Source organism: Amblyomma americanum, chromosome 5 (assembly GCF_052857255.1).
Source record: "Amblyomma americanum isolate KBUSLIRL-KWMA chromosome 5, ASM5285725v1, whole genome shotgun sequence".
NCBI lineage: Eukaryota > Metazoa > Arthropoda > Arachnida > Ixodida > Ixodidae > Amblyomma > Amblyomma americanum.
In genome coordinates, this window is record NC_135501.1 from 189,701,613 (window position 1) to 189,725,247 (window position 23,635).

At 45.3% G+C, this 23,635-nt stretch overlaps 1 protein-coding gene across 1 annotated transcript in view; it reads right to left on the bottom strand.

The window, feature by feature from the left end:
* The window catches only part of LOC144133266 (proteasome activator complex subunit 4A-like), a 47,951-nt gene continuing 24,316 nt past the window's right edge, over positions 1–23,635 (bottom strand). The window contains exons 26-40 of the mRNA XM_077666210.1: positions 22,181–22,290; positions 21,459–21,512; positions 19,474–19,603; positions 18,604–18,927; positions 17,519–17,644; positions 16,777–16,929; positions 14,692–14,796; positions 12,947–13,167; positions 11,296–11,549; positions 10,357–10,433; positions 8,452–8,580; positions 7,980–8,135; positions 6,992–7,066; positions 3,272–3,487; positions 1–999 (exon numbers count right to left, since the gene is read on the bottom strand). Of these exons, the coding sequence (XP_077522336.1) occupies positions 865–999; positions 3,272–3,487; positions 6,992–7,066; positions 7,980–8,135; positions 8,452–8,580; positions 10,357–10,433; positions 11,296–11,549; positions 12,947–13,167; positions 14,692–14,796; positions 16,777–16,929; positions 17,519–17,644; positions 18,604–18,927; positions 19,474–19,603; positions 21,459–21,512; positions 22,181–22,290 (2,265 nt within the window). The 3' untranslated portion in view covers positions 1–864. The remainder of the gene's footprint in view (positions 1,000–3,271; positions 3,488–6,991; positions 7,067–7,979; positions 8,136–8,451; positions 8,581–10,356; positions 10,434–11,295; positions 11,550–12,946; positions 13,168–14,691; positions 14,797–16,776; positions 16,930–17,518; positions 17,645–18,603; positions 18,928–19,473; positions 19,604–21,458; positions 21,513–22,180; positions 22,291–23,635) is intronic.

Sequence of the window (23,635 nt, forward strand, 5' to 3'; positions counted from 1 at the left end):
ACGAGAGAGTTTGTGGAAGCCTTTATTACAGCCATATTAACATTAATACAGTAATATTAAAAGAAACAGTTCCACAATTAAATGTATGCTGCCTTCAATCATTATGGCGGTTTCCCAGCTCTTGCATTATTTTTCACTGGTCCTAAGAAAAACGTATCAAAAATGCTCTACACAGCACTATTATGCAGGGATAAAAGTGCAAAATAAAAGTGCGAAACGCACCCACCCAGAATTTGTCATGCAAACTGCACGTGACTACTCATTTCACAATGCATTTTGTACCATAAATTTGAGCAGCACCCTAAAAGTTCCTTCTTCTGTGGAGAACATACAGCCCATTATCTCTCCCAGTTTCTTCATTTTATTCAGTCTCATGCCCTAAATGTTCTCCTTAGATGCACTTATCTTTCCACACATGCGATGGCACAACCTGTTTTTTTTTTTTTTGCAGTCTATATAACCCATGTCACAAAACACTCAACTCTGATCTATGCACAAATGTGGCTTTTATAAAAACAGCTCTTTATTTATGTCTGTATAACAGTACCACATTACACATTTCCACAAGGGGAAAACCAAAATGCTACTCGCACCGATTCGTTTCCATGCCCTTTACAGAGTCTCTCGACAGGTCATTTATTTACTTATTTGCGTACGTAGGTGTCCACAAAATAATGCACCCGTGAAAAAAATTGCAATATGAGGCACAGTATAGAACACACTCTCCTTCCTCACAGCGCGTCACACAATCACCCACCGCTTGTTCCCGGGCCTGGCAATAAAAAAAGAGTCGCTTGGCATATACACAAATTAATACAGTGCCGAGAAGCGCCCGGCTTTGAGAGGCACTGAGTGGCCGGGCATCTAGGCGTAGTAGCTGGGAGAGACCAGCAAGTCTGTGATCACTGCCAGCTGGTCATCTGTGAATTTGACCTTGTGGTCGCGCCAGTTGTCATGGTGAGTTCGTCGGAAGTTCGACAACGTCTTTTTGATGGTGGCCTTTTGCGAGAAGAAAGAAAGAGGCAATGATAAGTGCACATCCCTGGCTTTTCAGCACTATGCTTCAGATTCCAAAGTTCACGTTCCTTTACAGCTCAAGGCTGTCACTAATGATCTTTATTCTAAATTCAAAACTAAGAACTTTGGTACCAAACTGTACACCCCTAGTATCTTTTGAGATCCTAGCATTTTCAATCCTTTTCAACTAAATGCCAAATACTGTTGACTTAATGGCACTCACATCTAAGGTAACCTGCATACTTGGTATCAAACTTCCAAATTGAGAGAAAGCAGCCATCGAGGCAGATGAAGTACCTACCACTCATATGAAATAAAACGCTGGGATCTTTGTGTTCCTTAAACTGAAGCCTATTGCACAGAAATCACACGAAAAATTCACTCAAATTTACAAATTCACAAGTTCTCAACCAAGTATTATTCAATTACTTAATGCAATGATTGGAACACATCTTAAAGCATTACAAATCTTATATCAGAGTCAACAACGTGGCAAAGCACATTAATATGAATGCAGGTTTTCATATGGCACTAGGAAGATGTTCATTCAATCACTCAAGCATCGCATCATATTGCATACATTCATCGTATTCCATCCCATTGCATATATGAGCCAAGCCACCCGTGCACATCTAGACTAGTCACACCATTATTTTATTCCAGCTTGAAGCACCATGCATTGCTTGCACTAAGAAATAAACAGAGAAAAAGTGCACAACCATGGTAAGCTATGGCAGACAACTTGCATGTCAACATCATGAATGAAACGTGCTAGATGAGAGAGACGGTTTAAGATCGAGCAATCCATGCTGTTGAAAGTAACAGTTGCAGGAGTGAAACAGATATTGTGGCATTTTATGTTCAAAATTATCACTTCCCACACACTAGCAGTAGCTATAGTGTGCCTGTGTAGCATATGACAACAGTCCTTTTCTGAGGCATCAGTGGAGAACGACAACTATGTGTGTGATGGATTTCATCACCGGCACTGAAACAAATGTTCGCACAATCTTGGCAAATGTGTGGCAGGCACAACCTGGGTGCCTGCCACACATTCTTTCAGAAAGAATCCTAGAAAAATGTGACATACCTGGCAGACTAGGCAATAAGTTACAGTAACTGCTAATCATAACAGTAAGAGGGACATGTTAAACTTCTTTACACAGACGTGACCTGCCACACACAGAGCATGTTGAAGCATTCGAACTCCATGTATGCACTACCTAACAAACAAAAATTAGAAGGTTCAGTCAAATTAACTGATGGGACACACATAATTACATTCAGAGGAACAAAGCACAGTCTGTTTATTTCAGTCCACGCTTATAATATACGGCAAAAGATCCCTTGATGCATACCTTTCTGTCTCACCACATTCGTACACAATCATTGACACACAATTTAGCACATTACCTCAACATCCTGGAAAAGAATAACCTCATATACGTGAAGAGACTTCAAGGCATAAATTAATTACAATGCTTCATGTTTTTAACATACATAGCAGTCATGCCACAATTATAAAAAATATGTACTCTATTTTGCACGCAGTGTACGTGAGTTTAATAATAATAATAATTGGTTTTGGGGGGAAAGGAAATTGCGCAGTATCTGTCTCAAATATATATCCCTGGACACCTGAACTGCGCCCCCTAAGGGAAGGGTAAAGGAGGGAGTGAAAGAAGAAAGAAAGAGAGAGGTGCCGTAGTGGAGGGCTCCGGAATAGTTTCGACCACCTGGGTATCTTTAACGTGCACTGACATCGCACAGCACACGGGGGCGCCTTAGCGTTTTTCCTCCATAAAAACGCAGCTGCCGTGGTCGGGTTTGAACCTGGGAACTCCGGATCAGTAGTCGAGCGCCCTAACCACTGAGCGGTGGTTTTTCGTAAATGTGTTTTTGAATGTAACATTATGAAATATATTATTTGGTTATGATTTTATGCAATGATAGCAGAGACAGAATTGCACAGAGCTTTGTCAGGTGCATATATCTTATGACCTTATTTCTTTTCTGTCTGTAAGCGCACTCTTCCACTGCTGGGATTGTACACTCCGGCAGATGGGAACAGGGTGGCTTTCAAGCTGCATTGACGCAGCTTTTTCCCTTGTATCCCCTCTCCTTTGCTGCTAATGTAACCTTGAGAAAGTTAATAAACAACTTCATTCATCCATTCACTTTTCATGTTATCATCAGCACGCAGTGCACACCTCGAAGCGCAGTGAGAAGGGAAGAGCAAAAGAGGGACAGTTACCGGGATCGGCTGTGGCTCATTCAGGTGATCTCCGAGGAGGACAAGGACCTCGGGCATAAAGGGTGGCACGTCGTAGGGATACGCGTTGATGCACGCGCACAGGCCCAGGATACCCGCATGCCGTACAATGATGTCGCAGGGCTCCAGCGGTGTTCGGGCGCCGCCACCGGCACGCTTCTTCCGCTTCTTGTGCATGCACTGGGCCTTGAACACTGCCTGCATGTGCACACATTCCACGCTATGCAACATGTGCAGGCTACAACTGCACATACAATGTGCAAATGCAGACTACATTGCACACAATTCCAGGCTAGAAGCCCACATATACAGGCTCAAACGCTATGTGTGAGTATTGTGGGGACCTGCCCTGCAGCCCCCTGAGTTTGCTTTCCCGCGAGGCACCGTGCAGCAGCAGTCGTACCCCGAGGATGAGCGCGTTCCCTTGCCAGTTACATTAACTGGCAAGAGAGGGCGCCAGCGTCGCTGCGGGGGAGACTGCTGAAGCCTGCCCGCGGGAGATGGGCTCTCTTCGGCCGGGATAATGACCCTGGGCGGACGCGTCGCTCGGCGGCTCCGCTCTTCGCCGACGGGGCGAAGAAGCGACGGGGAGACAGGCTCCCGTACTCGTCCCGTCCGGCCTGCGGAGTTTATATCCCTTGCCCTAGCGCGGGCGAACATTCGCTCGGAACCTTGCTGGTGAGTCGGACGTCCTTGATTCATTAGCGTACCTTGTTGCTAGCTGGCGTTATTGTTTCTGTAGCAATAAATGCCTGTTTGTGTCAGCCAATGTGTCGTTCCTTTGTTCCCCCAGAGCAAGGCCCGCCGTGGTCGGCGAGCGCTCGGTAGCGTACGCGATCACGGGGTGGGGTCCGGGCGGCTTTGAACCGTGTCAGCCGCGATTGAGTGGGGAGAAAGTACTTATCTCCCCATGTCAACCCCACATCTGGCAGCCCAACGTGGGGCCTGCTCTTGGAACATTGGACGACTGTCGGTTCGGTTCGAGGAACGCTCTTTGTCCAGACTTGACAAGTGCTAGGCCTAGAGTGAATTTTGATCGCTAGGACCTGCGGCATGCTTTCTTGAGTGCGAGGTGTATTGCGCTGCAGCATGTTTGAACTTTTCGACATGCTCAGCACTTTTTTCTTTCCTGGAGTTTCTTCGTGAGAATGACTTGGTCCGCATCGAGGGAGTTCGAGGCCTAGCGCCCGCGGAGTCGCCGAGCCCGAAGCGAGTGAGTACGGAAGCCGCGTGGGTGGTCCGAGTTTCTGTATATATTTTCTCTACTATCTCTTTTTCGACTCTGGGAGTCGCGGCTCCGGGAGCCGGGTGGCCTGGGGCCACGGGTGCCGCTACGAGCTCGCTGGTATTGCAGCTCGGCACCGGGCGCTCCGACACCGTCCGATACGGTGGGCGCCGACCGCTCAGAAGCTGCTTTGTGCAGTGAGCGGGGTAGGACCACCCCACAAAGCTGATGTCTCCTCGCGGCTGCGCGCACAAAACCCGTTTCGGGTCTTGGTTGTGGTCACGGTCGTTGTCGGAGTGGTCGTTAGGCCTGAGGCTTTTCGGAGCTGCCTGCACCACATTAAAAGAGACATGACCACCGGACCGTGACGTTGAGAGGGGGCGCACTTTGCTGCCCGTCCGTTTTTTTTGTAACCTCGCACGAACTGAGCAGTCTCGTTCAACTCAAGAAAGGGCTTTGTTCACTCGAACTTTGCGTTTGCACAGCCGCCGACACGTTTTGCTAGCGAGTTAGGCATTGTGCCACGAGGCCCTTGCGGATGCCGTTTCCCCTCCCGTGACCTACGTTAAAGGCACGCCGAGAGCGTTTCGACAATTTTGCAGATCCGGTGGAGCCACCCAGGCTTGCTGACCGGTGCACATCGTCTCGCTGCCACCTGCTGCGACGGAGCGGCCTGTATCCTGTTCGCCGCATCCATCCGGGGCAGCTGTGGCGAGACCAGTCAGCAGTCACCTCCGGCTGCTGCTGCCCTGGCGACTACTGCAGGATCCTGGCCTGCAGTTTTCCCACCGGCCTTCGATTCGCGGGCCTGCGGACACGGTAGTCCGCGGGCCATACGAGTCGTCCCAGCGGAGACCTTCACGCCGCCTTCGGAATACCGCGGAAGTCTGCGTGGACGCTGTCGGCGTGACCTCCGCTGCAAGACGTGCCTCAAAGACATGAAGACCAGGAGACTCCTCCATAGCATGTACTTTCAGGCGCGTGGGTCTATTTAAGGTTGGGGGGATGTGGGGACCTGCCCTGCAGCCCCCTGAGTTTGCTTTCCCGCGAGGCACCGTGCAGCAGCAGTCGTACCCCGAGGATGAGCGCGTTCCCTTGCCAGTTACATTAACTGGCAAGAGAGGGCGCCAGCGTCGCTGCGGGGGAGACTGCTGAAGCCTGCCCGCGGGAGATGGGCTCTCTTCGGCCGGGATAATGACCCTGGGCGGACGCGTCGCTCGGCGGCTCCGCTCTTCGCCGACGGGGCGAAGAAGCGACGGGGAGACAGGCTCCCGTACTCGTCCCGTCCGGCCTGCGGAGTTTATATCCCTTGCCCTAGCGCGGGCGAACATTCGCTCGGAACCTTGCTGGTGAGTCGGACGTCCTTGATTCATTAGCGTACCTTGTTGCTAGCTGGCGTTATTGTTTCTGTAGCAATAAATGCCTGTTTGTGTCAGCCAATGTGTCGTTCCTTTGTTCCCCCAGAGCAAGGCCCGCCGTGGTCGGCGAGCGCTCGGTAGCGTACGCGATCACGGGGTGGGGTCCGGGCGGCTTTGAACCGTGTCAGCCGCGATTGAGTGGGGAGAACGTACTTATCTCCTCATTCAACCCCACAGTATATAGTACATGCTGAATTCCTTTGCACAAAACCTCTGCCTTGGTGAAAACTTCATGGCACAAAGAAGAACTAGATGTTATCACAACCAATGAAAAAAGAAAGTTAAAAAAAATGCCAAGTGTATAAAGATATGCGGTTGATTTAGCGTAGCTTACTCATGAAAGTAAGTGATAGCACTGGTATAACTAGTGTTCAGATGCAGGTAAGAATATGCCTTGAACATTTTGCAATGCGCCTAAGCACTGCTCTAGCCCACCAGTGCATTTTTTTACTTCAATCTTGCATCAATTTCGTTTCAAGTATGCGAAAACATTTCAGTCTTTCATGACCATTTCTTTCTTCTTTTTTTCCTGAAATTGAACAGCACATTTTGCTGCCTTGTGAGGTGTAGTAAGATAACCATCAGCTACATAGCAAGTGTTGTGTGCTAGATAACAATGACAAAGATAAGCCTTTTTTGGAGATTACATGTTTTTCTTACTAAATATGATGCCAGGACAACACTAATGCCTCTCACGTACATAAAAGTCTTAAAACAGCAGCAATCCCATGGCTTATGAACACGTAACTAATAAGCAAAAAAAAAAGTTTCATACATTCCATGCCACAACTCAATACAGTGAAGTCTGAAGAGGCAAGCAGATACGAAAAGACAAACTGACACGTTCCATAACAGGAATAAATGGTGAACCTTTAAAAAGAACAGAAATAATATACTGCCTCAGACTGCACCAATTTGTATAGCAGGCTTGTTGCCATTACAAGTGCCATGAAAGAAAACTGCAGCACGCAGCTGCTAACTGCAACTTTAGCAAGAGCACATGGTATGCAGTTAGATATCGTTAAAAGCCAGGCAAAGGAAGTCATTGCAATCACTAACCAGAAGCTCATCTGTGACCTTGAGGAACTCGCAGTGGAGCAGGCCACCAAGTGTCTCCCCTGCTGTTTCACGAACCTAGAAAAACAATCGTTCCATTGCCAACGTCACATTCACAGATCTGCCCGGTCCAACAGCCATGCACATGTTGCAGGCTTAGTCATTTCATAAAGACACCGAGCATAACATAAAAAACAGGCATGGAAAGCAGGGCAAGAGTTGGTGAGCATTTTATTTCATTCCAGCAGTGATCTTTTACCATATCCTGTCTTTGCTGCACTAAGCAATACAAAAGAAAAGAACTACATTGCCTAGTGAATCGTAACTGTCCCAAGTTTTTGTCATTTCATTTCTAATAAGTATGTTGCGAGGTGACAGTGCAGGCTATTTTTTCTGAGCTTAGTTTCTTCTTGATGCTTCCCAATACAATGATATGGTACCCTTCGGCGGCAACATCAACAAGGTCCTCCTCGAAAGCAAACTTCGCCCCGAGTCACTTGCAAAGAAAACTTAGCAAGAAATTGCAATTTGCAGCTTATTTTGTTCACAGTGCATTTAGCACCGGCAGTTCTCCAAAAAGGAAAACTAACTGCTGTTCGGTAATGCATCCAACCAATTAGCCTGGTGTCCCCATGTGCTGGCAGATGGCAGCATCAGGCCAGACAAGTTTCAACACAAATACAGAACAGTTGGCAAGACAAAACCTCCGAGCAAGATTATATGAAAAAAAACAACAACAACAAAAAAACATTCAACAGCTTCTTGCCATTCCCTGAAGAGAAATGCACTAAATGAGGAAAGGACTGAACAGTGATTTTCTCTAGTGGGCAAAGTACTGGGAAAAGATGTCCTCTACAAACTTCCCTCGTTTTCACAATGACGCACGTTTGTAGAGGAAGTGTTTTCACTGTTTTCAGCATTGCTGGGGTCTCTGCACCATGCAAGCTAACAATCCTCCTTCTGACATGATCCATGCGCCCGACGTACACACCTCGAGGCGCTCGTCTTTGAGCAGGGCCAGGGTGTGGCCCACAACGGTGTCTCGCCACTCCTGGCAGCTCTGCATGGTGAACAGGTTGGTGAACACCAGGAACTGCAGCAGGTTGCAGCTGGCTGCCCGCGAGTGCCAGTGAGGGCTTTGCACCACCTGCAGCACACAGAAACAATATGGCGCCACTTTTTGCAGCAAAGCAATGCAACACTAACTTCATTCCTGAACTATCAGCAGTAGCACGGCATGGCTGTTGTAGCGCCCCTCGCGCCATGCTCGGTTCGCAGGCCATGGCACGCGGCGTCAGACAAGAAAGAGGAAGTGCGAGCAGCGCAAATAAACAGTTCGAACCTCAACGCTGTCGGAGCTGGTTCTTCCTCTTTCTTGTCCGGCGCCGTGTGCCATTACTGTAGAAACGTGTCTTACTGATGAAACTCGTTTCTGCTATGCTGAAGAGCCACTGCGAACATACCTCGCCTACGGTAGCCAGAGCTGCCCGGATGCTCTCGGGAGGCAGCAGTGCGTTGCCCAGCAGGGCGAGTGCCACTGCACAGTCTTTTTGCAGCTCCTCGTCCGTCTGGTCACTCTGCATCTGGCACAGCTGGAAAAGTTGAAACAAACATGCTGCACACTTCGTCTCTATTTTCCGGCACCCACTGTGTAATTCTCAAGGCTCATCTCTGCGTCAAAGATGCTGCAGAGCTCAAACGGAGCCACAGGGGGAGGTTGTTTACATTCACTTACAGTGGAGAAGTGTAAATTCACTACACTCCGTTTGAATGAATTGTAGGACACTTCGAGAGACACTGAGGGGAACTCCATCTAACTTTCGTTCCGTGTGGAATTTGACTTAACAGCTTTACTTTTTTTGCTTCGATCAGCATTTGTTAAAAAGCAGAAGATTTACTTGTTGCTGAGAGGCTTGCAGTTTAAAATGGAACATAATTCCTAGCCACTCAAAATAAACTCTTGATGCTAATGATCACATCAAACACATTAACAACTCCGCGAACACTGGTAAGAAGTGCATGGAGGTGCTCAGAGATCTGCAAACAAAAATTCGCCTAATGCCACTGCAGGCTGCGTTTTTTATGCTGCCCCGAAGTTTCACTGCTGAAAGGAAGAACTTAAAAAAAAATTGTTTCGTGAACTGCAACGGCGGTGCACTAGAGAGAAGTGCTCGAACAACGGCATTTTTCTTATCGTTTTCTGCCTAGACACTCGCCTTGCAGAGCAAATTTCTTCACGACTGATTTATTTATTTTGACTCCATTTGTTTTTTTGCACTCCCAGGACCATAGTGCAGGTCAAGGCATTGTTTGTTTTTAAAATTTGTGAATTTTAAATTGTATGAAATTTTTTCTCACTCTAGGTATGTCAACGGACACTGCACCACAAAAAATTCAACAAAACCGAAATCTGTGCTATGCAAAAAAAAAAGTCCATGACTGTCTTGACGTGTAGCATTCTAGTAGGAATTCAGTGAAAGTAGAACCAGCCTTCTGCCGCATTTTTTTTACCTATGCAGCCTTTTTACAAGACTCACAGAAAAAATATATATTAGCAAACAATTTTCTGGAGATAAAACAGTGAAATCCTGTGAGAGTAGTCATAAAATTGTTTTTAATGAGCTAAAAAAATTTCATGTAAATAAACCAAGAAATAAAATTTTTTGTTGAAAGCCATGTCTCCCGTTACTCTTTAAAAGCATCTATCATAAAACCCGCACATTTTTTTTTTGTCATAGACAAACAAGCCAAAAAGCCAAGACACCTTTCTTGCAAGCATCACTGTCATAAATATTCACATGGTGGCTTGGCACTGCAAATTGCCAAATGCGTGTGCCCCGGACAAACATAGTGGCTGAGATACCGATGCCCTGCTAACTTTAATCCAAGTTATAACTCAAATAGAGAGATGGTGAAAACCCTTGTGCTTGTGACTACAGTGCAAAAAGCCACATGCTTCACCACACACATTTCATTCCATCTTATTGTACTTCCTGGCATAGTTAGCAATGACCTCTGCTAATGGTTTGTGAGAATACCACGAGTGCTGAAGTCACTGACTGTGGCATGTCACAAGCATACCTTGCGCTGCAGCACAAACACGATGGCATTATCCATTTGTGACAAATCGGAAAAAAACAAACAATAAAACTAAAACTAACGTATGGCACTATGGTGGAGGTTCGGTTTAGCTGGTGGGGAAACACAGTAAAGGTTACACAGTGTGGGAGGAGCAAGACATTCTTTCGCCCACAGTGTGTGTGTCCCTTACTAATGCGAGGAAAGTTCAAATACATGCTTACAAGACATGAGTACAGGTGCACACTAATGGCGGCACAGTAGAAAACGCGGAATGCCAAGGTGCTCACCACGGGGACCACTCTGAAGATTTCCGGGGGCGCTGCGCTTGGGGACTGGGACACACTGGCCAGGATCCACTTGCAGACTGCCACAAGACGCGCAAAACACTCGCCCTCAAACACGGCCACACAGACTGCCCTCCAATCCTGCAATCCTCCACAGCTGGTGAACAGCGGAAGTGAGCAGTCATCAAAGCTAAAGCAACAGTCCCCCAAAAAATCAGCACAAACCTCAAAGAAAAGCGACCAATGAACTTGCTTGCTGCTGCTAACTATTCCTGCCTAAAATGCAAAGGCAAGTTTTGCATACTGTATGAGAACAGGAACCACACTCTCGAATCCAATATGTTGTTGCAAGACCAGTAGACTTAATATGAATCACTAATGGTGTCTCAATGAGTGCAGCATGAAAGGAACTAGAAACTGCTAAAACTATACAACTACAACAGCATTAGAAATATTAGTACATGCATCTTCTGGTAACCTAGCTTCACCAAAATGAAGAGTGGCAGTTTTCCATCAGTGGTCACTAAACCAACAATAATGCAGCCTCAGAGCAGACCTAAGTTGCTGTCCGAAAAAAAAAAAAAAAGACCAGTAGCTGGGACAGGTGGTTATCCATCCAGAAAAGTCAAGTAAATCCCATCACACTGCCCACGGATACATGGATATGCAATATGTGATCAGAAAAGAAGCATTCAGGTTTTTCTAGCGCTGTAATTAATGTTTGGCAAATTTATATTTCTTCTAACACGTTAATCATTGAGGTATTGGTAGCACCCACAGATGTGAAATTGGGCACGAGCTTCGCTACGGAAGGCAGTACTGGAGCCGTCAGTGTGATGGAGTTGCTTCCTTGAACACTTAGAATGAAACGACAGCATAACGCTGATGGATCCTTGTTCACAACTTAGCTCCATGCAGTTGGCACACCTGCGTGTCACGCACCTGTCTGAAGTAGGCGAGAGGCGGCCTTGCGTTCGGGGGTCACAGAACCATTCTGTGGAGCCTCGTCGTCGTTCCTGTGGTTGTTGGTCGCGTTGACTGGCGCTGCATCAGACTGCTGGTCAGTGGCTGCTTCAAGAAGGGGGTTCAGGTGAGACATCACATAGTCGATGAAGCGCGGTCTCCGGGGCACCAAGGTGAGTGAATCTTGGAACATGGGCAGCTGCACGTCGTAAAGGAAGATGTTGCACAGCAACCTGAAAAAAAAAAAAAAGCGCAAATGAAGCGAATGGCCAGCTACGACGTCCCAGTCACTCACAAAGCACAATGACAGCTGTCAGGCGAGACATCATTCCCACAAAAATTAGCAATGGCTGATTGAGCGAGTGCGCAGGACAGCGGCAGCCAACGGAGTCCTGGACTAATGAAATCGCCTGAAGAGGATGGCAGCAAACTACCGATCTATCAGTGGTTAAATAAAAGTTTTTCCTCCTTCTCCTGCGCCATCCCCACTGCAAGCTGTATTTTGACCCGTAGTTAACACAGCGTTAACACTGGTCTCCACTGCATAAGAATTTTCAAAATCAAGCAAAATGTACGGTGCTGTCAGAAGCACAAAGGCAATTAAAAGAGGGAAACGTGACCCTTACTCTTACTTAATGGTTGCACACACGAAAAATTTAGTTGCTATTATGCTTGATTCCAGAATCCTCTTAAAGTTAGAATTAATAATCCTGTACTGCATAAGTGAACATGTTCTGAAACAGCATTTCGGTATAATTTTTAGTTTCCTTAAGTGTGCCCAGGAAATGCAGGACCAGCAAGTTTATTTTATCATTAGACAATAACTATAACTTTTGATCACTGTTACCAGGGACGTCTTGTGAGCTCACTGGCAGTTCACTTAGCTTAGATCAGCATGCTGGAATAAAGTTTACTGACACTCATAACTGAAATCAGCTAAAGCAGAACCTTCCGATAGAAGTGTTTTAATAAAGACCTGTGCCGATCTGACTCGTCTCATCTGTAGCTATTCTGTCTATAGTGCAATGGACCACATAAACTCAATAAACCTTTTCATTTCCATTTTATTAATTTTTCACCCGGAAGGATCACGAGCTTCGAGCTGCTTATTAAACAGTTCAACAAAATCTGAAACTCTTAGCTGTAACTCACTGGTGCCAATGAGCCAGTTCAACAAGACAGTGCTTCTAAATGGGCCTGTTCTCACTTAGACGAGCCAAGACGCAACTGTTTTCAGCAAGTATAGTGCAATAAACCACTCTTAGTGAGATCGTTTCATGCCCATTTTGAAATATATTACAGCAACAGCTGTTAAGGGAGTGTTTACCGGTCCTGCGGTGGCGTTGGTGTAACACAGAGGAGAAACAAGAAGCAAAGAGCAGTGGCACCTATTGCCGTGCTACAGATCTGTGGCATCCTCTGTGAGCAGTGGTGGAAACTAGTGCTTGCACCATAAACACCTCTGAGCAGGGAGGACACCACTGCACTACATGGCAAACGGCACATTCACCACCACGGCAGCTTTCACTGACTATCGGGTTACACAGGCGTGGTGACAGCCGGTGGGTTTTCCACCCGCAAATGGCGCGACATAACATGCCAGGAATGCGGTCGAAGAAAAGAGGCTTACCCGCCAATCTTGTCGCGCACGTTCTGGTAGCTGTGGGGGAGACGCGGCTTGAGGCCTTCGAGCATCTCATCCAGCAGTTCACAGACTCGCCATTCCTGTTGCGCGAGACCCCCCAGCTGCACGTACAGGCGACTGGACTGCAGGAACGAGCCCTCTTCGCTCTTCGCAGGTTCAGCCAGCAGTTCAAAGAACCAGTGGTACTTGTTGGGATCCCGGCTCTCCTGAGGTGTTGAGATACAACACGGTCAGCATCCTCACATCCTAAGCAAGTCATAATTAAGGATCTGAACCATAAAGAGCCCTGCTGCTCAACTGACTTCCTTCAGTGTTCTCTCTGGCTCAGCATTTTAGTATGCATCGCTGTAGGATTCTTTTGTAGTGATAGCTACATTACGGTAGCATTTCGAGCCTTCAGCGTGGCGGCGCCGCCACCCTGTGGCTGCGCGCCCCCCTGTGGCTGCGCCGCAACGCTGTCACGTGGTTGGTCACGTGGTGCAGAGCAGCTGCCGGTGGCGCAGCGCCGTGGCTGATCACGTGGTTCGTCACGTGGTTGGTCACGTGACCAAGTTTCACTCTGCCAGCTGCAGCAATCGCGTCACTCCAGGTTTAACTAGAGATAAAAACCACTGCCAATTTTTCTTTAATTGTTATTATTTAAGAAGTGCACCACAATGCACATTTAGAAAGGGGGATGAGAATGTAGGATGGAATTATAAGAAGGAATGTTAACGCGTTTCACGAATAAATCCACAAAGTGGATCAATATAAAAGTTCTGTAATGACCACTCACCACAGATTCGTGGATCCACCACAGGCGCACCTGACTGACTAATAAACCGTGAAAACACGTTCTTTTTTTTTCTAATTTTGAAAAACGATACATTCAGATAGTAAAAGAAGGGTCTTCAGTAAAATCTCTGTCACATTTAGCCATGAGCAAATTTAGTTTTAAACTGTCACTATAACTCTGGAATCTTTGGTTACAGGCGCGAAAACAGACACAACACAAGGAAGAAAGACGGGACGGAGCGCCACTCACAACTGATTTATGTGAAGGCAACACGGACAAATATATACCATCTTACTATCAGGAATACTATCATCTTCAAAACTGATATGATAGCGAACCAGTGAAAAAGATATGGACAAATACAAAGGTGTACGGAAGATATATAGGGCCAACTGGGCGCTGCATTAACAAGCGAATCAGGGAACACGAAATAACGAAATAAACGTTGAGCAAGATAAAGATGGCCCAAATATGCCTAAGCATATAAGGTCCTGCCCGACACGCATTTGTGAGCCATGTTTTTCCGGTGCGCGAATTCTACCAAAAAGCAAAGATAAAACAGCCACGGAATTAATCGAAGCTTTTTACATTGCAAAGAAAGGAAGCATGAGCGTTAGCGACACGTCCATATCTTTGTATAAGGCTGAGAACAACTTTTTCACTCATTCGCTATCATATCAATTTTGAAGATGATAGTATTCCTGAATAAATCAGCTGTGAGTGGCTCTCTGTCCCGTCTTTCTGCCTTGTGCTGTGTCTTGTTTCGCGCCTGTAACCAAAGATGTACAGTTACCAACTTGCCAAGCAAGACGTTTTTTTAAGATATAACTCTGGTAGCTGGAAATCGTTAAAAAAAAAATGCTCATTTCATGAAAGTTTTCACAACTGTTGTCAAACTTTTCCATATGCAACTTGCTTTACACTGAAAAAAGACCTGCAATGCATTTACACTTACCGAGATAGTGGCCATGCAAGTTCCCCAGTCGGGCAAAGTTTCCGGCATGATGGTGGTCATGCCCTGCCGTATTGCAGGCTCGGCCACAGCCCGCAATGCTTGCATCTGTAGAACCCCATAAAAGCTGCCGTCACTCCATGATATGGAATAGAGCAATGGAAGCGTCTAGACCCTATTCACCGTTACAGGTTTACTATTAAAAATAAACTTGAGAACTTGCTGAGCTCTTTGGTTCCGCATAATTAAAAGAAGACTTTGAAAGTAGAACTAACAGCGATATGCGCGGGTTTAACATCTCACAGTGACAAATGGGTTACGACTGACGCCTTAGCACAAAGATACAGAATAATTTAGACCACCTGGGGCTCATTAATGCATGCTGACAGTGCACAGCACACAGGCATCTTTAGCATTTCTTCTTAATCAAAATGCGGCCATCGCAGCCGGAATTCAATCCTGCGACCTTTGGATCAGTAGCCAAAAGCCAAAGTCATTAAGCGAACATGGCAGGCTAGAGAGACGAAGTAAAAACAAAGGCCACACATGCTACCTGTGTTCACCTTCCTCTCTGTCTGTAGAAATTTTGCACTGCGTTCCCACCCAATTAAAAGACACTGGGTTTAAAATCCCCATGCAACCAAAACCATCGTAACGCAATCATTTTATGCACAGCAAAAGAAATGAACAGAGGTCCCACACAAACCCATGCAAAGAATTTTTGTTTCATCACACCATGGCTGCTGAGCTCGCTTGCACCCATTTTCCCACTGTTTCTCAACACTACCTTACTTAGTATTTTCTTCACTAAGCAGTAAAAAACAGTATTGTAAAAAAACCTCCAAAACATGGGCCACAGTAATAAAAGCAAAAAATCCTTTTCTGCATTATGTTCAGCATTTGGAAAAAGGTAGTGTTTGTGTACAAGTCCTTGGTGTTGAGTACAGACGTTCTTTCCATCAACTACTGCTACCACTGCAGCCTTGAGTGATATGTATATTTATTACAAGAAAAAGTTTTTGCGTAAAGTGTGGGCAACAGCCCTAACAAACGGGTCAAGTCAGGAGACGACAGATGACCGCACTGCAATTTTACTGAAGATAAACTAACCAGTCTGTCTCAGCCCTCTTCATGAAGTTCCTTTTATATGGTTGAGTCACAGAAGTACAGAATGCATCTGGGAATTTCACTGCCTACACATATTGTGACACTCTGCCTCCAACTGCAGAAGCAAGCCCATACAGCCAATACCAAAAGCCAATTATAAAATGATATATCCGCCTGGTGTAAAAAGGCAAATAGAAAAACAGCTTGCGCGACTGTACAACTACCCTCTAACTATCTCATATTAACCCTTCTTACTCCTTCTGCAGCAAAATTTAACCTTACAGCTCACTCTCCTCACACAATGTCCTCAGGCAATTAAGGCATAAAGATAAAACATAGAACATAGAGATTTCTTTTCCCAGAACTGACAAGCAAATAGCCAGCTTAAAAAGGAAGTGCATAAGGAATCAGAATGTTTGCACTGCTCATGTAACAGAAAGCCTTCCACTTTGTACAACCAGTGAACTTTTCCTGCCTCTATTTCACCTTTCTCCTCCATTCGTCGTCATCATCTGGTTCAAGTGCACTGTGGGACAAAGGACTCACTGACCACCCGTAAGCCCTGCTTAGCCCCAACAGCAGCCACATTTATCCATGTCATATTTGAACAGCGCAATAAAACTATGGGACACAATGAAGAATGGACACCACAAGCGCTGATATTTGAACAGCGCAATAAAACTGCGGGACACAACGAAGAATTGACACCACAAGCGCTGTTGTGTCCCGCTGTTGTGTCGTTGTGTCCCGTAGTTTTATTGCGCTGTTCAAATATGAATCAGTACCAACTCGCCCAGTTTGCAGCCTTAATTTATCCATGTCAATTGTCCGACCTCATCACTCAACCAGATTCTCCGTGTACTTCATTAGTCCACTCACTCACACAGCCATACATATTGAAAAATAAATGCTCCCTCCCTCACATCCACTCACTCTCAGCCTCTAAAACGTGCCCGCGGGGTCCAATGAACATATGCATACCTTGTCGAAGACCCAATGCTTGCTGCCCCGCATTATGCCGGCGAGTACTTCCAAAGCACAGCGTTGGTTGCTCTCCTGATTGCTGGAAATCTTGGAGAGGAATAGTTTCTCGAAAAGCGGCAGGAATGCGGTGCCGTAGTTGCGGAACAAGCCCTGAAATGCAACAAGTCACTCTGATCACTCACTAGTGGCACCAGGCAAAGTTCTGGCTGCCTGGCTTGCTCAAGTGCCGTGATAAGAGTTCTGCATCAATTAACCAATTCTTTCAATGCGAATGGTTCCTTTTTCTTGTGATCATTCCAGCGCTGACACTGAGATATGAGGGTTCAATTCCGACCGTGGTGCCTCAAAGCCATTAAACATAGATCATCACTTCAATAGTGAATTTTTTTAGGTCAACCATATGAAAGTGTTGCACCAAATTTGCCACATTCTTGAAACTAAGCTTATTCCTTTTATCAGACATTCAAGCTGTCACAAAAATGCACTTATGTCAGATTCACCCATCTCATATGGATGCCCCAAAATTAACAAAGGGTGAAGGAATTAGGAGGTGCAAGGACACAAAAGTGGTGTTTTTAGGTAACGTGGTGGCCAAATGGAGAAGCAAATCACCCAGCAGGCATAACATTGAAACAAGAGAGCACTAATAAAAAAGCCTTAGTGTCAGCCCCTGCCACTTTTTTCACACTGACAGCTTTGCTATGGCAAATGGCTTTAAAGACGACACAAGTCAACAAACCTTGAACATGTAGAACCTCTTGGCATCAAAGCGGTCGTGACCTTTGCGTTCTTCCAACGAAAGGTATTTCGCAAGCTGCTCCACAAACGTTTCTGAACTGAAGGCCTCAAAGATGGCTGCTTCAGACTGAAAGACAAACAGTGAAGAGAGTCACAAACATCCTTGTTGTGTAGGCTGACTGGAGCCTCAGCTCACTTACTTTGTCAAAATCATGACAACGCCTCAAGGGAAAATAAACCACTCTGCACTCCACGCAGAGAAAAGACAAGCGGGTACTGAACCATTTCATCAGCATTTAAAAATATCACAGGCCATAACAGAAATGAAAATCATGTTCATGTAAAGGCATCTTAGCACATAAACTCACACATGTTAGTTCTCCTGAAATAAAAGTACACAAACGAAATGGTCTGCTGAGCACACACTTATAAGATCTAAAATCAATGATGATGAATTTTAATGGTGCTAGGGCAACTTAGAAAAGTGAGCTCAACAAGCTACAGCCATGTGATACTTAAAAGAGCTCAATTCTATTCTATTACAGTCTATTGCAGTCAAGATCATGATAGAAACAGAATGCAAAGCTGCATGCAACATGCATAGTGAAACGTGCCTGGCACTATGACTAAAGCCCAATGAACTGGCTGCCTTCAACAAGCAGCAGTATTTAAAGGTAGAAGGAGGCCTTATAAAAGCTGTCTGGCTGTAAATTAAACACCATATTTAACATACTTTAGCATGCCTCCATTTGCAATTCGAGAAATGTTTTGCCAGCACGAAACAAAAAAAAAAATGGCACAGTTATTCAATATTACTGATTTAGTTGTACCATGAGGAATGAGTTTTTCACATCTATTATCAGAAAAAAAAAGTAATGTTACATTCAACAAGATACTGTACACGCACAGTGGATACCCTCGCACAATGAATGCCCCTATTATTCTACAACAAAATAAAAATTTTCTGTGATTACATTAACCTTCAAATTTTCATAAACTTTTAGGGAAAATGTGAGTTCATTATAACAGTACATTAAAGGGGTAGGATTCCCCATGGGAACCAACTGCACGCATGCCTGCACTCACTGGGGACATCTCCTCGATGGTGCGGTCGAGCGAGGGTTGCTGTTCGTCGGGGGCATAGATCAGGAACGGCTTGGGCAGCCGGTAGAAGCCGATGTGGGTCTTGTGCACAAAATGCTGTTTCTGCCACTGCTCCTGGGTGTCGGGCCGCCGCGCACTGTTGTACTGGAGCCAGAGGTTGGCCGGACGCTTCCCTCCCGCTCGCTCGACCAAGGTGGCCAGCGTAGGGCTCAGCTCGAGGGACTCCTGGTCGATCTCAGGCAGCTCCTGCTTGATGTGCTCCCGCTTGAGCTGCTTGAGCACCGTGCCCACTCCCAGAATGGCCACCTGGAGTTTTAGCCAGGGTCAAAGATCGATCAGAAGGGAGCAAGACAATGCATTTCTCTAGAGTAGCTGCAGCAGCACACAGAGCAAATGAGAAAGCACACAACAGTGGAGGCAGCATTCTAGCACTCACTTTTGCATCACTTTTTGCTGCAACAGTATGGTGACACGCATTTGAGCAGCAACAGACAGATACAGCTTGTGTCTGCAGTGAAGCTCTGCCCAAATTCATGACCTGCAGACACTATTCCTCCGGGCAAGAAAATAGTTTATATTAGAGCTTCCTTTTTGTTGCCTAAATGAAAAGCTAAACGAGACGAAATTATTAGCACGGAATTTATTTTGTTTGCGGCTATTAATTGGTTACCAGAATAACACTGCACCTTTGATCTACGGTACTGTTTTTTTGTTTTGCTATAGTAATGAATGCTGGCTATAGTAATGAATAGCAATGCATGAGAAAATTGATGCCTGTTCTATATTGAGCCTGCCATACCGCATTCCCCAAGAGCACACCGAACAGGGCAAAGAAGCACAACCGATGCCCACCTTGCGCACATTGAGCGTGTCGTGCACCAGGTGGTGGACCAGCATGCGCACCGCAGGTGTGGGCAGCAGCACATCGGTCCGGATGAGTAGCTTCACCATCACCAGGGCCATGTGGTAGTGGCGCCAGTGGCTGCACACATGCACACACGTCACCACTCCTGTTTCGCTTCCCGCCGTGCAAGATGTTACTTCCAATCAGCAACAAAATTTTTGTCACACGATAACAAAAATTATCATTATATTCCACTTGGAGAAGGCGAGATCCCTGATAATGAACTCAGTTGTCACAGGGATCACGTTCGCTGTAACTCGGTATTCATAGTAAGAGGAGCAGCCAGCACAAGGAAAAAAAAATGTGCTGTGAGAAAAACAGACAGTAAAGCAAGGTTTCACCTTTAACATGGACTCACTATACAACGTTTATTCAGGCTCCTCTTGTTTATTTACTATTCTATTTCCAATACTGTTGGCTGGTAAACGCCGTTACAGGGCGGGTGGCAGAAAACTTTCTTACACTTTGTCACTACAGAACGCGAAGGTTGCTAAAAAAAAAAGAATGCTAATAAACAATAAAAACAAACTTCTATGACAGTGTTAACAGTCGGGCAACGCTTTATGTCACTACATTACATTGTCCCTTTGTTCCGGCAAATAAATCAAGAATAAAAGTCCACTTTCTGCAGTTTTCTATGTCGAATTATACAGCAAAGTCAGCGCTTCAAAAATTACGCAGTAATAAAGTTACAAAACTGACGATACATCAGTACGAAAACCACTACTCACACATCATGTTATTGCATACAAAAAAAAAAAAAAGCCAACACCAGCCTCAGCAACGTGCTACTTACGTACCAGCTATAGAAGGAAGACACAGAACACATCAACCATCGCTGGCCTCACAAGGATAAACAATGCATACATTTCCCAATAACAAATAACAGCAGCTAACAGTTCCTGTTTTGTACCACACAAATATAGCTCCCAATGCCCACACTGGGATTCCGCACAAACTAAACGATGCGATAATAGTTTTCTTCACACATCCATTCAATGTAGATTGCAGCAATAGTGAAATATAAACTGAACCTTGATTTGATTAATTAGCCACACCATTGGTTGTCTGTAACAATGGAATAAATGCTTTACTATTCTGACTTGCTGGGTAGCCAAGAGGACTAACAGTGTTGTTTCGAGCTTTATTTACGACAATAATGTCTACATTTAAATCAACCGCAGACAGGCACAAGCTACTGCCTAGTGCCACTTGGCCATGGGTGCCATATCTTTAACCCACATTCCGCAGCCATATATGTTTAGAAATTGAAATTTTCTTCTGCGCAAACATGCAATTCCAGGTTTTACTCAACTATAAAGTTTGGTTTGGTTTGGTTTATGGGGGTTTAACATATCAAAGCGACTCTGGCTATTAGAGACGCCGTAGTGAAGGACTCCGGAGATTTCGACCACCTGGGTTATTTAACGTGCACTGACATCGCACAGTACACGAGCTTTCAACTACCTATAAAGTGTCCAAGAAAAAAGCTTTATTTCTAAGGTGGACTACATCAATGGCCATCTCGATAAATTGCTGCAATGTAATGACAAAGACATTACTTTCACTGAAAATAGGGCTCTTATAAGCAAGAAAAAAAAAAGCCAAGAAAATGAAATACAAGAGAGTTCATAACCGTCATATTTCACAAACAAAAATCCTGTGTATCAACACAGTTTTTTTTTTGTTTTTGTGGACCTCAAAGGTTATACTACGCTGCCATTTGCTTCAAAACAGCGATCACAGGGCCTGTTTCGCTCCAGAAATAACGAGTTTCAATCGAGTGGCAGGAAAATTTTTAAATGCAAATTTCTCGGCAATAATCGTGCCTTTCAGTGCCGGACTAACAACCGATGTATCCAGAAAAAGCCACATAATTGAATTTCACTAAGAACGAAACTTGGACAGAGGTGCATTATGGGTAGGTACTTACAGGCTGCCACTTTCCACCTGAGACACTAGCTTGCACACAAGGTTTTCATACTCCCTGCAAAAAGCATGACACGCATGAAGAGTCACATTTAAAAGACACTTGAATCAATGTTCACTACACTATCACCAGTGATGCTATGGCAGCTGCTAAAAAGCTACATTTCATTATGACCTACACGTGCAGCCTGGAATTGAAAGCAACACCACTTCAGTCAGGGTTCTGGTCTGTGTACTTAAATTATAGATTGCATGCCTATAATGGCAGTGTAACTAAGTTCACACAGTATGCAAGTTTTGTTTGAGACTCTGCAGAAAGAGCCATGCAGAACCATTACTAAAAGTTTGGTAAACTGAAACGGTTCCTGAATCTGTGGTCTCAAATTGATTATCGACCTCAAAAATAAAAGTGTCAAATAAATTACTAATTTCTGCACCAAAGTCAGACAAAAAGACAATATCTGCAAATCACTTAAGACAATCGCACCTAAAAGGAGAAACTTAATGAACCACTAGGAAGCGGCCCTCAAAAAGATGGTTTCGAAAAAATGAGAGGAGACTTTTTAAAGGCAAGCTTAGGAAGTAAGCATTTCATTCAAGTCTGGAAGACAGATTTTCTTCAATTACGATATACTGTTCATTAGGTGAAAAAAATACGCTACACTGCAAAACACTTGAAGTGGTGTGCCAAATAGAGTTATCACACAAATGTCCTGTGGTTATTACTTCAGGGCAGCATTGTTGCACCGCTCCTCAGCTTCAACAGCTGCGGCCATCTCGTCGGGGGTAGCAGAAGGCGAGAGTCGTTCAGCGCACTTCAAGCATGATTCCGGCACCTGCATGAAGAAAGCAGCAGGAACACTCAATTGAGTGCAATTTTGCACTCTCAAATTTCTTACAAGGAAATTCTCAAATCTCTCCAATTCTTCACATTAAGAATTTTTCTTCTAAAATTTGCCAGCCGAAGTAACGCAAGTTCTTTTTGCAGTTACCAGTAGGATTTGGCACTTTGTGAACCACAGAATACACAATTAACAAAAGGAGTATGAGTACATCACGGTATTTTGTATTAAAAATAATAAGCCCCACAAACGAGATAAAAAAATGATTAAGAACCACAGGAATGCATACGTGAAAGCAGAATGTTAAACTTTGCCCGTTGCCGACTGCAGCAACAATGCTTGATGTGACTGTCATCTGAGTAGTTTAAATACCGTTAAATTTTTAATTAAAAAATTTACAGGCGATTATGATAGTCGGTAATGTGGAATTCGAACGCCGCTCTTCACATGCCACTGCTAGCCGCCCTCCGGTTGTCAATTCCTGCACTCTTGCCATGGCAGGTGGTGTGTTACGCCGACTACGCCACCGCCAACTACGATGCAGAATCCATGAACAGGTGCCTAAGAGCTGTGTTCTAAAAAATGGGGGACAATCACAAGAAGTGCTGGTATCAACCTAATTTGCCCCATCATGTGAGAAGTGTTACAAGTTTTTTGTAAGCTGTCATTGCATCAGACCACTAAGCCAACTCAGCTTTTTTTTTTTCCCCATCCTTCAGCCAGCCCGAATCAATAGCCGCACCATTTCCATCATCTGGATCCCTGGTCACACTGTACGTGCACCGGGAAACAGGGCCACACACGATACTGCTCACGGTCTCACCCACCAAGCAGGGCCGTTGGCTGACTGCCACGTGGTATTTTCCACGAAGGACCGGTTGGTCACGTACCACGCGATCATTATGCATTACTGACTAGAATGTCTCCAGTTTCCACCAGGTCATAAATCTCTTACAAAATCTGAAACGGTACTTTGGCTTCAAATGCTGTCTCTTCCTATGGCAACCCAATATGCCGCCATGTTTCCTGGCAGCTATAGCCACGACTGCGCCCTCTGCAATCAACAAGCCGATAGAGCCCACATCCTATGGGCTTGCCCGGCTAACTTTTCTAAACCAGAGCTGCAACTCAGTACTTTTGAGCAGTGGGAGGCCACGATGCTCAGCTCGGACCTTGCTGCTTAATACCAGGCTCTCGAGCGAGCCACCAAGTTCATCACGAAGCAACACCTTCCGATCACCTAACGTCAACCTCAAGTTCTGTTTTTGTAGCAATAGCTACATTACAGTAGCATTTCAAGCCTTCAGCGTGGTGCCGCCACCCTGTGGCTGCGCTGCCA